Raw genomic sequence first — 12344 nt, 5'->3', positions numbered from 1 at the left:
TTTCTTCTGAAAACGTCGAACACCGGGTGTCTACCGGGGAGACGGCTGGAACTTCGGCGCTTCCCGGTCGAAACTTTCGTCTAATCTAGCGCTATTAGCGCCGGATTTGACTGTAAGGAGCGCCAACGGATGGAGATGGATCTTGAATCGGATGGAATGACCATTCTGACCGGAAAAGCCACACGAAGCCATTGTTGCCATGTTCTTTGCCCCTCTTGTAGCCGGCTCGCGTTTCTCAAGCACCAATTTTGAAGTGGATTTTTGAAAAAAAAGAACATCTTTCCCGCTTTGAGAAATTTTATTTGTGGCAAGCACCCGTTGCATGGTTTTATCTATTTATTTATTTTTATTTATTTATTTTATGTTTAACACCAAAACCAAACTGCCGGGTTAACGGTGGTCCTGCAATTTTTTTTGTTACTACTACTCTTTTGAAAAACCAAACAATCGAGTAAAATCGAAAGAATCTAAATGGCACCCCGAGGTGCACGGACCAACGGACGCATGGGGTGGCACACGATTGGCACAAACCCACTCCCCAAAATACCCCCACGTTAAAATTTCCTTTCCACCACTCTTGAAATTTTTCCTTTCCACCACTTTCTCCCTTTTCCGCTGGTATATAGCCGTGTGTCGCCCCCCAAACTGAACCCCTGCTCTGCTTTGCTCCGGTGACAGCAGTCCGGACTCCGGGCTCAAGTGCTCAACCTCTCCCCCACGCCCCCACCCCTGTCCAGCGCAGAGAGAGAAATCAGTCCGCGAGCGAGCGCCATGGACGAGAAGGCGTCCAACCTGGACGCTGTGCTCAAGGAGTCCGTTGATCTCGTACGCTCTCCTGCCCCTCCTCTCTTCTTGTTCTGAATCTCTCCGCTCCCGTTTCTCTCTGTCTCTCTCGAGGTTTCGATTTGGTGCTGTTCCGCTCGTTCATCTTGGTCATATTCATTCATTTTGTGCTGATTTTGTTTTCCTGTGGATTCTGGAGGGTTCTTTGGAGGGGGGCGGGTTTTGGTGTCTAGTGCGTTACTGGTAACTAGTACTAGTACTCCGCTCCATCTTCTTGTTTTCCATCTACTTTCTGCTTCTTCTTGGTGGATGGTCTCCGCGGCGTCACGCGATTTGTTTTGTGTATCGCATTTCTCGCCGATTTGGGGGCAAACGCCATCACGCGATTTGGTTCCTTCCCTGCTGCCTCCAATCTGCTTCCGGTTACTTTCGCTTGGGCTCCTGCGGCGGCGGTTTTCTTACGTTTTTTTGTTGTTACATTTCTACAAGCTTTTAATTACACGAACTCATCCCCCACTTTTCCGCTGAAGAACTGCCCCAAATTTCTCTCTTTTACCAACAACAAGTTTCTGCTGATTTCTGTGGCCGCGGTATGACGGACGGGTTCTTGTCGTTGCGCAGGAGAACATACCGTTGGAGGAGGTGTTCGAGAACCTGAGATGCAGCCGCGAGGGCCTCACCTCCGCCCAGGCCGAGCAGCGCCTCGACATCTTCGGCCCCAACAAGCTCGAGGAGAAGAAGGTAAGAGAAATCTTGCTGAATCCGTGGCCCACGAATGCTCATCGTGAGTGTTGACACCATATATTTTCATTTCTGTGTATATGCAGGAGAGCAAGTTCCTCAAGTTCCTGGGGTTCATGTGGAACCCACTGTCATGGGTCATGGAGGCCGCTGCAATCATGGCCATCGCCCTCGCCAATGGAGGAGTAAGTTCTTGCTACCTGAGAGCATGTGTGGATATGGCAGCTAAGTAAGATACTGTGGACTGAGAGAAATTCTTGATGTGTTTCTGTAGGGGAAACCACCGGACTGGCAGGACTTCGTGGGGATTATCACCCTGCTCATCATCAACTCCACAATCAGCTTCATCGAGGAGAACAATGCGGGCAACGCTGCTGCTGCTCTCATGGCTCGGCTTGCTCCCAAGGCAAAGGTATTCACGACATCTTGCTTGCTATAATGCGCATGTCCTGTGCTTCAGTACTGATGGTTTGTATGTTTTCTGGCGATGAAGGTTCTTAGGAACGGTAAGTGGAACGAGGAGGAATCAGCCATCCTTGTCCCAGGAGACATCATAAGTGTGAAGCTTGGGGATATCATCCCGGCCGATGCCCGTCTCCTTGAGGGCGATCCTCTCAAGATTGACCAGGTCATTTAAATTGCTGAATCGTTTGGCCATGCAGGTTTATGCTTCTGTGTACTGACCTGTGATTTGATTTTCTCCTGCAGTCCTCTCTCACTGGCGAGTCCCTGCCGGTGACCAAAGGCCCTGGTGATGGGGTTTACTCTGGCTCCACTTGCAAGCAGGGCGAACTCGAGGCTGTTGTCATTGCCACTGGTGTGCACACGTTCTTTGGCAAGGCCGCACATCTCGTCGATTCAACAAACCAAGTTGGCCACTTCCAGAAGGCAAGCCTCCAGTCCTTTCTTTCATGGCTTGTTGTTTACTGTATTGCATTGAAATTGTTGATGTGACTGGCAGCTGCTTATCTGTTATCCAGGTTCTGACTGCCATTGGGAACTTCTGCATCTGTTCAATTGCTGTGGGAATGGTTATTGAGATTGTTGTCATGTACCCGATCCAACATAGGGCTTACCGGCCTGGAATTGATAACCTTTTGGTGCTTCTGATTGGAGGAATACCCATCGCCATGCCCACTGTTCTTTCTGTGACTATGGCCATAGGTTCTCACCGCCTGGCTCAACAGGTATTCACGTGTTCTTTGCTAATGTAATCTGTTGTGTGACATGAGTGTAATTGTTTTCTTGCATATTGTTGTAGGGAGCAATTACAAAGAGAATGACAGCAATTGAGGAAATGGCTGGCATGGATGTTCTCTGCAGTGACAAGACCGGGACACTAACCTTGAACAAGTTGACTGTGGACAAGAATCTAATCGAGGTCAGGCTTTTGTTATATTAAATGGTTCACAGTTTAGTTTTTTACTGATGCAGATCATCTCGTTTAACATGTTCTTACATGAATCAGGTTGTCCAAAGGGGTATTGATCAGGATACTGTGATCCTAATGGCTGCCAGAGCTTCACGTACAGAAAATCAGGACGCTATAGATGCCACAATGGTTGGTATGCTTGCTGATCCAAAGGAGGTATATCAGATATATCTTTTCAGTTTGGGAGTATAAAGCTATTTTTGTTTTTCATTCCTTATCTAATTTTGCTTGTTTGACAAACAGGCTCGTGCTGGTATCCAAGAGGTTCATTTTCTGCCATTTAATCCAACCGACAAAAGAACCGCCTTAACCTACCTCGATGCAGAGGGCAAAATGCATCGTGTTAGCAAGGGAGCACCAGAACAGGTATGAATTTATGTTCACATCTGGGATCTTTATATTCCTCCATATGTCATTGCACTTACTGATTATGTAACCTCAACAGATTCTAGACCTTGCACACAATAAATCAGAGATTGAAAGAAGAGTCAGGGTTGTGATCGACAAATTTGCTGAGCGTGGTCTGCGATCGCTTGGTGTGGCATACCAGGTTTTGAGATCCCACCACCTTGCAGTAGCTGTACGCTGTTAGTAACCTTCTTTTGTATGTGACTGAAAATGCTTATACAGGAAGTACCAGATGGTAGGAAGGAAAGTCCTGGAGGACCATGGCAGTTCATTGGACTCTTGCCACTTTTTGACCCCCCTCGACATGATAGTGCAGAAACAATTAGGAGGGCACTCAATCTTGGTGTCAATGTTAAAATGATTACAGGTTTGTCTTATTTCATCTGTATGCACCCTCGCAATGTTGACTGAATAGAGTATTCTGATATAGAGTGTTGCATCATCTTAACACATTTGCAGATTAGACTAGTATATAGGGTACTAGCCATGGAGTATCATTAAACTATTATCCAGCAAATGTGAATGAAGTTACACAAGCTTAGCAATCTGTTCTGAATGTTTTTCAGGTGATCAACTTGCAATTGGGAAGGAAACAGCACGCCGTCTGGGAATGGGTACTAATATGTATCCTTCATCTGCTTTACTGGGACAACACAAGGATGAGTCAATTGTTGCTTTGCCAGTTGATGAATTGATTGAGAAAGCTGATGGCTTTGCTGGTGTCTTTCCAGGTAAACGATTTCATCAGTAGGTTACTATTGCTTTGTAGGCCTAATGATTCCTCTACATCTATTGGCAGTACTCGTGCAGTCATGCTTACTTTGCTTTTAACTATCACTTTACAGAGCACAAATATGAGATTGTGAAACGGCTGCAAGCAAGAAAACATATATGTGGTATGACCGGAGATGGTGTAAATGATGCTCCAGCTTTGAAAAAGGCTGACATTGGCATTGCAGTGGATGACTCGACTGATGCAGCTCGTAGTGCTTCAGACATTGTCTTGACTGAACCGGGCCTTAGTGTGATTATTAGTGCTGTGTTAACAAGTCGAGCAATTTTCCAGCGGATGAAAAACTACACAGTAAGTCAATTTTTGCAAATCCTTTCCAGTTTTTAAGTCCACAATTATGTTTCCAATAATTTAAGTTTTATGTTTGCAGATATATGCAGTGTCAATTACGATCCGTATTGTGGTAAGCTATTATTCCTTAGATTTCAGTTGTCCGCTAAGTCATGTTTATATATTTGTTGACTGTATGGACAAGCTAATTCACTTTGTCTCCACACTTTGTTGTAACAGCTAGGTTTTATGCTTCTTGCGCTGATATGGCAGTTTGACTTCCCACCATTTATGGTCTTGATCATTGCGATCCTCAATGATGGTACGCCTAGTTTTAGCTAATTCAGACAAGAGTAAAACCTACAGTTGATCATTTGTTGACATACATCTTAAGTCCATTTCGAATATTATGTTAGCTAACAACTAATACATTTTGATACAAACAGGTACCATAATGACTATCTCAAAGGACAGAGTAAAACCATCTCCACAACCTGACACCTGGAAGTTATCTGAGATATTTGCAACTGGGGTTGTCCTTGGTAGTTACTTAGCCATGATGACAGTCATCTTCTTCTGGGCAGCATATAAAACTAACTTCTTCCCGGTATGACCAGTGGTTTCTTAAGCATTTGTATATAGTTTGCTTGATTGAATGCATAAGTCATATACATGTGCTGACATATGCTCATCCTTTGCTAATTCTCAGCGTGTGTTTCACGTTGAAAGCCTTGAGAAAACTGCCCAGGATGACATCCAAAAGCTTGCCTCTGCTGTCTACCTGCAAGTCAGCACAATCAGCCAAGCCCTCATCTTTGTAACACGGTCTCGCAGCTGGTCATTTATGGAGCGTCCTGGATTTTTGCTGGTCTCTGCTTTCTTGGTGGCTCAGCTGGTAAGTGATCCCCTCAACTGAATCCATGCCCAACTGCGTAAAGAGTTGCTGAACTTCTTGTTGCAGCTTACTACTACCATGTGCTCACATTTTCCTTGCTCGCAGATTGCTACTATAATTGCTGTCTACGCCGACTGGGGATTTGCCGCAATCAAAGGCATTGGATGGGGTTGGGCTGGTGTCATTTGGCTTTACAACATTGTCTTTTACTTGCCATTGGATGTCATCAAGTTCCTCATTCGTTACGCGATGAGCGGGAGAGCCTGGGATCTTGTCCTTGACCAAAGGGTAAGAACACACATACCGTGTACCTCTTGGCATCCAACATTTAGTTTCCTGGCAGGTGGTGTACTCATGTTTTTTCTGCATGGGCTGCCCAATGCAGATTGCCTTCACGAGGAAGAAGGATTTTGGGCGGGAAGAACGTGAGCTCAAGTGGGCGACCGCTCAGAGGACGCTACATGGGCTTCAGCCAGCAGAGTCGACCACTTTCCATGGCATGAACAGCTACAGCGAACTCAACCAGCTCGCAGACGAGGCCCGGAGGAGAGCCGAAATCGCAAGGTACAACACAGAGACGATCTATCCCCATGCAACCAATCACCCTCTTGGTATATATCTATAGTAATAACCTGTGGATTCTTGCAGGCTGAGGGAGCTGAACACCCTGAAGGGGCGGATGGAGTCGGTGGTAAGGCAGAAGGGGTTGGACCTTGAGACCATCCAGCAGTCGTACACAGTGTGATTGGTGATTTCGAGGCATTGATCGCATATACTAGCAGTTGTATGCCGTCGTCGGTGCGATACTGATCACCCCTATTATGTCCATTAAATCACCCCTAGCAGATTGACTGCGTTGATATAGTAGTATTAGTACTAGCACAGTACAATCTATGAGTTTACTAGATGATTATATAGTACATTTTGGGTTTTGTTATCTATGGTTTGGGTTACATGGTGCCGATTCTGAATCCTGAGCCTGAACTTTGGTAACGGAAACATGGCGCCATGTGCAATGTGATCAGATGGGCATGTGTAGCAGCATCAATGGCCTCACATGGACCTGAAGAAACATGTGTCTCTGGCTGCTGCAATCTGCATTGGTTGGGGAATCTGATGCGTTTAATTATTGGCATGTGAGGGCTTGCCCGCATTTTGTTCATAGGACCTGATTAGATGTCCCGTGTAGCCACACATGTGGTGCGACTACCCATGTGGGTGCTTACCAACGGGCAACTGACAACCATTTGATCCCGAATCCATCATCGGGACGGTCATCTATGGCGGCGAGGACGAAGTTGTGCTTAGCTTGGGCTGTTTTGTGGGGCGTGTTTGGTAGAATAGGTCATTTTGACACCAAGGTTCAAATATCTACTATCTCCATCCCAAAATTTAAGGTTTATATTTTTTTGAAAAGTCAAATCAAGTAAATTTGACCAGACTTTTTGAACAATCTATCAACAAATATAATATTGGGATACTATACGAAAAAATATTTTATTATCTATTTAATGATATTAATTTTGTATTTTGCATGTTAATGATTTTTGGTAAAAGCTAAGTCAAATTTGACATAGTTGGATTTTCTAAAAATAATATGATTATTCTCCTAAAGGCATAGCTAGAACACAGTGACAGTTGAATAGCCATAGCTTGATCAGCCAGGAAGTTTTAGTACTCATCTTGTGCCCACTCCAAAGTATCATATCCTCTATAGATGTTGTTAGAGAAATCATTGATTTAATTTTAGTTGATCCTCCATAAATTGTAGATTCTTGGATGTCTTCTTTTAAACACCACATACCACTAACATGCCACAAGAACAAGTAATGACCATGATCACAAGCATAAATGAAGTCATAAGAAAGCATCACAAGTTCACACCATATTAGCAACTAAGAGGAGCATGTGTGATCATTACCCAAAGCGAATCAAAAGTTCATCCTACCACTACAACTATGGTGTCAACCTAGCACCACAAGAAAAGTGGATGTCATCCTAACACTGTAACATCACTATGACATGAGAAGTTAGTATATACCACCTCATCAAAATACATAGGCCACCAGAAGTTTTAAATCCCTAGGTACAACCAAAATGTATGTCGTTATCATCATCACCATCAACTCTATGCATGCAGCCCCACCCATGGCCTCAAGGCCACCGCTACAAATTGTAGCACTACTTGGCCAGGTAGGTCCTAAACCAGAGGACCATGTGTGGAGGTACAATGTTGACAAAGCTGGTAACCCTGGACCTTGTGGTCGACGAGGTGGCTAATCGCCGCCATGAGAGACTCCTCATTGAAGCCAAGACTGTCCATGACTACCTAGTACATGCTAGGTGCATGTCATTGGGCTTGTTGTCTCGGATGGCGTGTGCATCATCCTTGACAGCGAAGGTCATGTGGGTGAAAGCCACAACCTCATCATCCGCAAAGGCATCCCTCTTCCTCTTACATGAAGAGCCCTTCTCAGGGGCGTCAGCAGGCTTGTCAAGGGCGTCATCGAGGACCACTATCTCGGACTCCTTGGTGTCTCAGCATTCTCAAGTGAAGGGGCAACTAGAGGTGTACCGAGGGGTCCAGTTGAGCCCATGGTGTACTTGCCACTAGACAGGACGAACGAGAGATGGCATGCATCTCATCCGTAGTTGGCAATGGGCATGTTTAGGAACTCGACGTTCTTAGGATGATCCTAACAAGGGAAGACAATGTGTTAGTTGTGCAAGTTAGTGATAAAGGATGAAGTTCAACAATGGTGGAGGATAGTGTGCTAACTGTGACATGGTCGTGGTAGTGGTCGCTCTAAAGGATGATGCATTTGCTCTCCTCGCAACATTGAGCTCCGCTAAGATCTCGGAGCCTTCTAATGGTGAGCCACCTAGTAATCCACTTCCTCATATGGATGTACACCCGTGTTGAGATAACGTCAGCACCATAGTGCTTAGAAGAGCCTTGGCCAGGATAGTTAGATGGACTTCCTTGAATCCTTGTCAGTTCGGACGTCGGTCTTGATCAGCTCGCACATATTGTCCAACAAAAGGTTGGACATGAAGGGGAGCCAATTCATTGCCCACTTCTATGCAACCTTCTTTTTTGTGGCGGCAATCCTTGCCGCAACCTCTGCCACGACCTTGGACATGAGGGTATCCACAAGGACCTCGTCTGCTTGGTCTTCTCACCAGGAATGGGTTGTGAATCTGGCACACAAGAGGGGATCTACGAGTGCCCAACACAGATCATGGCCTGGCTAATGTCATCACACATGGAGTCCAACAATCACCACACACCACATATCAATGTAACTACTTGCAGATGTAACACTTCACAAGTTGCACAACCACTTATCCAGTACGCAAAAGGTAAATCTACATCGCTACAAACAGAACATGGCAAATGGCAGCGGAGGAAGTAGACTAGTCGCCACCGTCGTCGTCGACCGGACGTGGAAGCACCGCTTACCTCTAGGACGGAATATGGAGCTCGAGGGGGAGGGGGGATTTGTTCGTCCAGTGAGAGTGAAGGGTACAAATAGGGGAGGGTATTCGGAGGGAGGTGACATAATCCTTCTTGCCCCTTTCCCTTTTCACCACAATGCTCGCGTGCTCCCGCCATCTCCATGGTTAGCCGTGCTCCGCGTGTGCAGGCAAATATGCCATTTTCCACCGGCGAAGCGCGGGATGCTCCAGGGGAACAACATATTCAAAAGCGGGAGACGAGGGTTGCTTTTAGAACCGTGTTGTGCACAATGCAGAGGGATCCTAACCTACGAACCTGCCCAATTTTGTTTCCCTAGGGCCTGACTGGAGCTGTTGCGACCTACCAAACGCGTCCTATACAACGAGAGTCACGAGACGACTATCACACCATACAAGTCGGTACAAATAGGTAGTACGTGGCTAGCTGCGAGGCGACCGCGCGGTGGCAACGTAACAAGGCACCTAGCTCTCCTCGTCATTTCGCGGATCAAGCATCCCTGCACGGTTTGCTTGGGTTTGGCACACGAGGAAAAAAATCCCATACCGGGTTGGTCGTCTGCTCCAAGCTCTAATCGACTCGAGGTGTTGTATTGTGATCCAAATTCATATATTAAAGGGAGGCTAACTTCTGACGAGCGGAGCGAGGCTCGTCGCCGGAGGCTTGGGCCGAAGCGTGATACTGAACAGGTGGAGCATGATACTGAACCTGCTACATATACTGAGGCTGTTGCATCCGTTGACCGCGTGAAGTGGATTTCTGCTATGCAAGAGGAGATGCAATCGCTTGACAAGAATGGCACATGGGATGTTGTGCCCTTGCCTAAACAAAAGAAGGCTGTCCGCTGTAAGTGGATATTTAAAAGAAAGGAAAGTTTGTCTCCTAATGAGCCACCCAGGTTTAAGGCAAGGTTAGTAGCAAAAGGTTTCAGCCAAATTCCAGGTATTGATTATAATGATGTATTCTCTCTGGTTGTGAAGCATAGTTCCATTCATGCATTCTTTGGTATTGTGACTATACATGATCTTGAACTTGAGCAGCTAGATGTAAAGACTGCTTTGCTACATGGTGAGCTTGAGGAGGAGATATACATGGACCAACCTGAAGGTTTTGTTGTGCTAAGGAGGATCTTGTTTGCAAGCTAAAGAGGTCTCTTTATGGTCTGAAACAGTCTCCAAGACAATGGTATAAAAGGTTTGATTCATTTATGCTTGCACATGAGTTTAAGAGATCGCAGTATGATAGCTGTGTTTATATCAAGTTTGTTAATGGATCACCTATATACTTGATGTTATATGTTGATGATATGTTGATTGCTGCCAAGAGCAAGAAAGAGATCACTACTTTAAAATCACAATTAAGTAGTGAATTTGAGATGAAGGATCTTGGTGCTGCTAAGAAAATACTTGGTATGGAAATTACAAGAGACAGAAAATATAGTGTGTTATTTCTTAGTCAGCAGAATTACATTCATAAAGTTCTTCATCGTTTTAATATGCATGATGCAAAGTCTGTTAGTACACCTATGGCTCCTCACTTTAAATTGTCAGCATTGCAATGTCCTAGTACTGAGGAAGATATTGAGTACATGTCACGAGTTCCATATTCTAGTGCTGTTGGTTCCTTGATGTATGCCATGGTTTGTTCTCGCCCTGATTTATCATATGCTATGAGTTTGGTCAGTCGATACATGGCTGATCCTGGTAAAGAACATTGAAAAGTTGTTCAGTGGATTTTCAGGTATCTTCGTGGCACATCCAAAGCTTGCTTGAAGTTTGGCAAGACCTGTGAGGGACTTGTAGGCTATGTGGATTCAGATTTTGCTGTCGATTTGGATAAGAGAAGATCCCTCACAGGTTATGTGTTCACTGTTGGTGGATGTGCTGTGAGTTGGAAGGCAACGCTACAATCTGTTGTTGCCCAATCTACGATCGAAGTAGAATATATAGCAATTAATGAAGCTTGCAAAGAGTCTGTTTCGTTGAAAGGTTTGTATGCTGAGCTTTGTGGAGATGATTCTTGCATTAACTTGTTTTCTGATAGTCAAAGTGCAATATACCTTACTACAGATCAAATGTTCCATGAGAGGACAAAGCACATTGATATCAAGTACCATTATGTTCGCGACATTGTTGCTCAAGGTAAACTGAAGGTATACAAGATAAGTACTCATGATAATCCTGCTGATATGATGACAAAGCCAGTTCATGTTTCCAAGTTTAAGCTTTGCTCGAGCTTGGTTGGTATAATTGTTTAGCCCAAGTGGCTATTGGTGCCAACAAGTGTTTTTCTTTGTTGTTCAGGAGATTGTTGAAGTTCATGCTACAAGATGGAATTTGTCTCGAGGTGGAGTTTGTTGTATTGTGATCCAAATTCATATATTAAAGCGAGGCTAACTTCTGACGAGCGGAGCGAGTACGGTACAGATCGTTGGCACCGCCTATATATACATCTTGTAAGCCGCCGGCTAGGGTTTATCAGATTATAAGATATCCCACGACGTTTGTAAACACTCCTCGATAAAGTGAAGTTTTGCTGGCTGGCGCCCGTGATTTTTTCCCCTTCTGTGTTGGATGGGGTTTTCCACGTTAAATCTAGTGTCCCCTGCGTGTATTCTTGTTTGTTCTTCGTTATTTGCTTGTCGCTTTTATAACAAGTGGTATCAGAGCCCGTGTTTCAATCTAGGGTTTGCGACATGTCTTCCTTGAAGTTCGATCTACCGCAGCTGGATTATACCACGAGATTTTCTCTGTGGCAAGTGAAGATGTGGGCGAGGCGTAACAAAGGTCCACGTCCTGGTTTAATTGAAGAATGTAATCTTGTTCATCATGCTTTGAGTTGTGCTGAACATGTGGAGCATGATACTGAACCTGCTACATATACTGAGGCTGTTGCATCCGTTGACCGCGTGAAGTGGATTTCTGCTATGCAAGAGGAGATGCAATCGCTTGACAAGAATGGCACATGGGATGTTGTGCCCTTGCCTAAACAAAAGAAGGCTGTCCGCTGTAAGTGGATATTTAAAAGAAAGGAAGGTTTGTCTCCTAATGAGCCTCCGAGGTTTAAGGCAAGGTTAGTAGCAAAAGGTTTCGACCAAATTCCGGGTATTGATTATAATGATGTATTCTCTCCGGTTGTGAAGCATAGTTCCATTCGTGCATTCTTTGGTATTGTGACTATGCATGATCTTGAGCTTGAGCAGCTAGATGTAAAGACTGCTTTACGCATGGTGAGCTTGAGGAGGAGATATACATGGACCAACTTTGAAGGTTTTGTTGTGCCCGGTAAGGAGGATCTTGTTTGCAAGCTAAAGAGGTCTCTTTATGGTCCGAAACTTGATCTCCAAGACAATGGTATAAAAGGTTTGATTCATTTATGCTTGCACATGAGTTTAAGAGATCTCAGTATGATAGCTGTGTTTATATCAAGTTTGTTAATGGATCACCTATATACTTGCTGTTATATGTTGATGATATGTTGATTGCTGCCAAGAGCAAGAAAGAGATCACTACTTTAAAATCACAATTAAGTAGTGAATTTGAGA

The 12344-nt window shown here is 44.8% G+C and overlaps 1 protein-coding gene across 1 annotated transcript; it reads left to right on the top strand.

The window, feature by feature from the left end:
* Positions 1-681: 681 nt before the first annotated feature.
* On the top strand, positions 682-6259 carry LOC124648948 (plasma membrane ATPase 3). The gene is made up of 21 exons (XM_047188628.1): positions 682-825; positions 1405-1524; positions 1611-1709; positions 1799-1936; positions 2018-2152; positions 2233-2412; positions 2505-2711; positions 2786-2905; positions 2993-3112; positions 3200-3322; positions 3402-3506; positions 3587-3731; positions 3931-4095; positions 4210-4448; positions 4528-4560; positions 4668-4749; positions 4874-5034; positions 5137-5322; positions 5428-5610; positions 5708-5886; positions 5971-6259. Exons 1-21 carry the CDS (start codon positions 772-774, stop codon positions 6065-6067), a joined length of 2871 nt encoding a protein of 956 aa, XP_047044584.1. The 5' UTR covers positions 682-771; the 3' UTR covers positions 6068-6259.
* Positions 6260-12344: the final 6085 nt, after the last annotated feature.

Source organism: Lolium rigidum, chromosome 4 (assembly GCF_022539505.1).
Source record: "Lolium rigidum isolate FL_2022 chromosome 4, APGP_CSIRO_Lrig_0.1, whole genome shotgun sequence".
Lineage (NCBI taxonomy): Eukaryota > Viridiplantae > Streptophyta > Magnoliopsida > Poales > Poaceae > Lolium > Lolium rigidum.
This window is presented reverse-complemented; position numbering and strand designations above follow the sequence as displayed.

What these genes read in the sequence shown, in the direction of transcription:
- LOC124648948 (XM_047188628.1), top strand. Translation starts at nt 772, where the DNA reads ATGGACGAGAAGGCGTCCAACCTGGACGCTGTGCTCAAGGAGTCCGTT. An exon ending in CTTTGCTGGTGTCTTTCCAG is followed by an intron (nt 4,096 to 4,209) that starts GTAAACGATTTC and finishes ATCACTTTACAG; the next exon opens with AGCACAAATATGAGATTGTG. An exon ending in CTTTCTTGGTGGCTCAGCTG is followed by an intron (nt 5,323 to 5,427) that starts GTAAGTGATCCC and finishes CCTTGCTCGCAG; the next exon opens with ATTGCTACTATAATTGCTGT.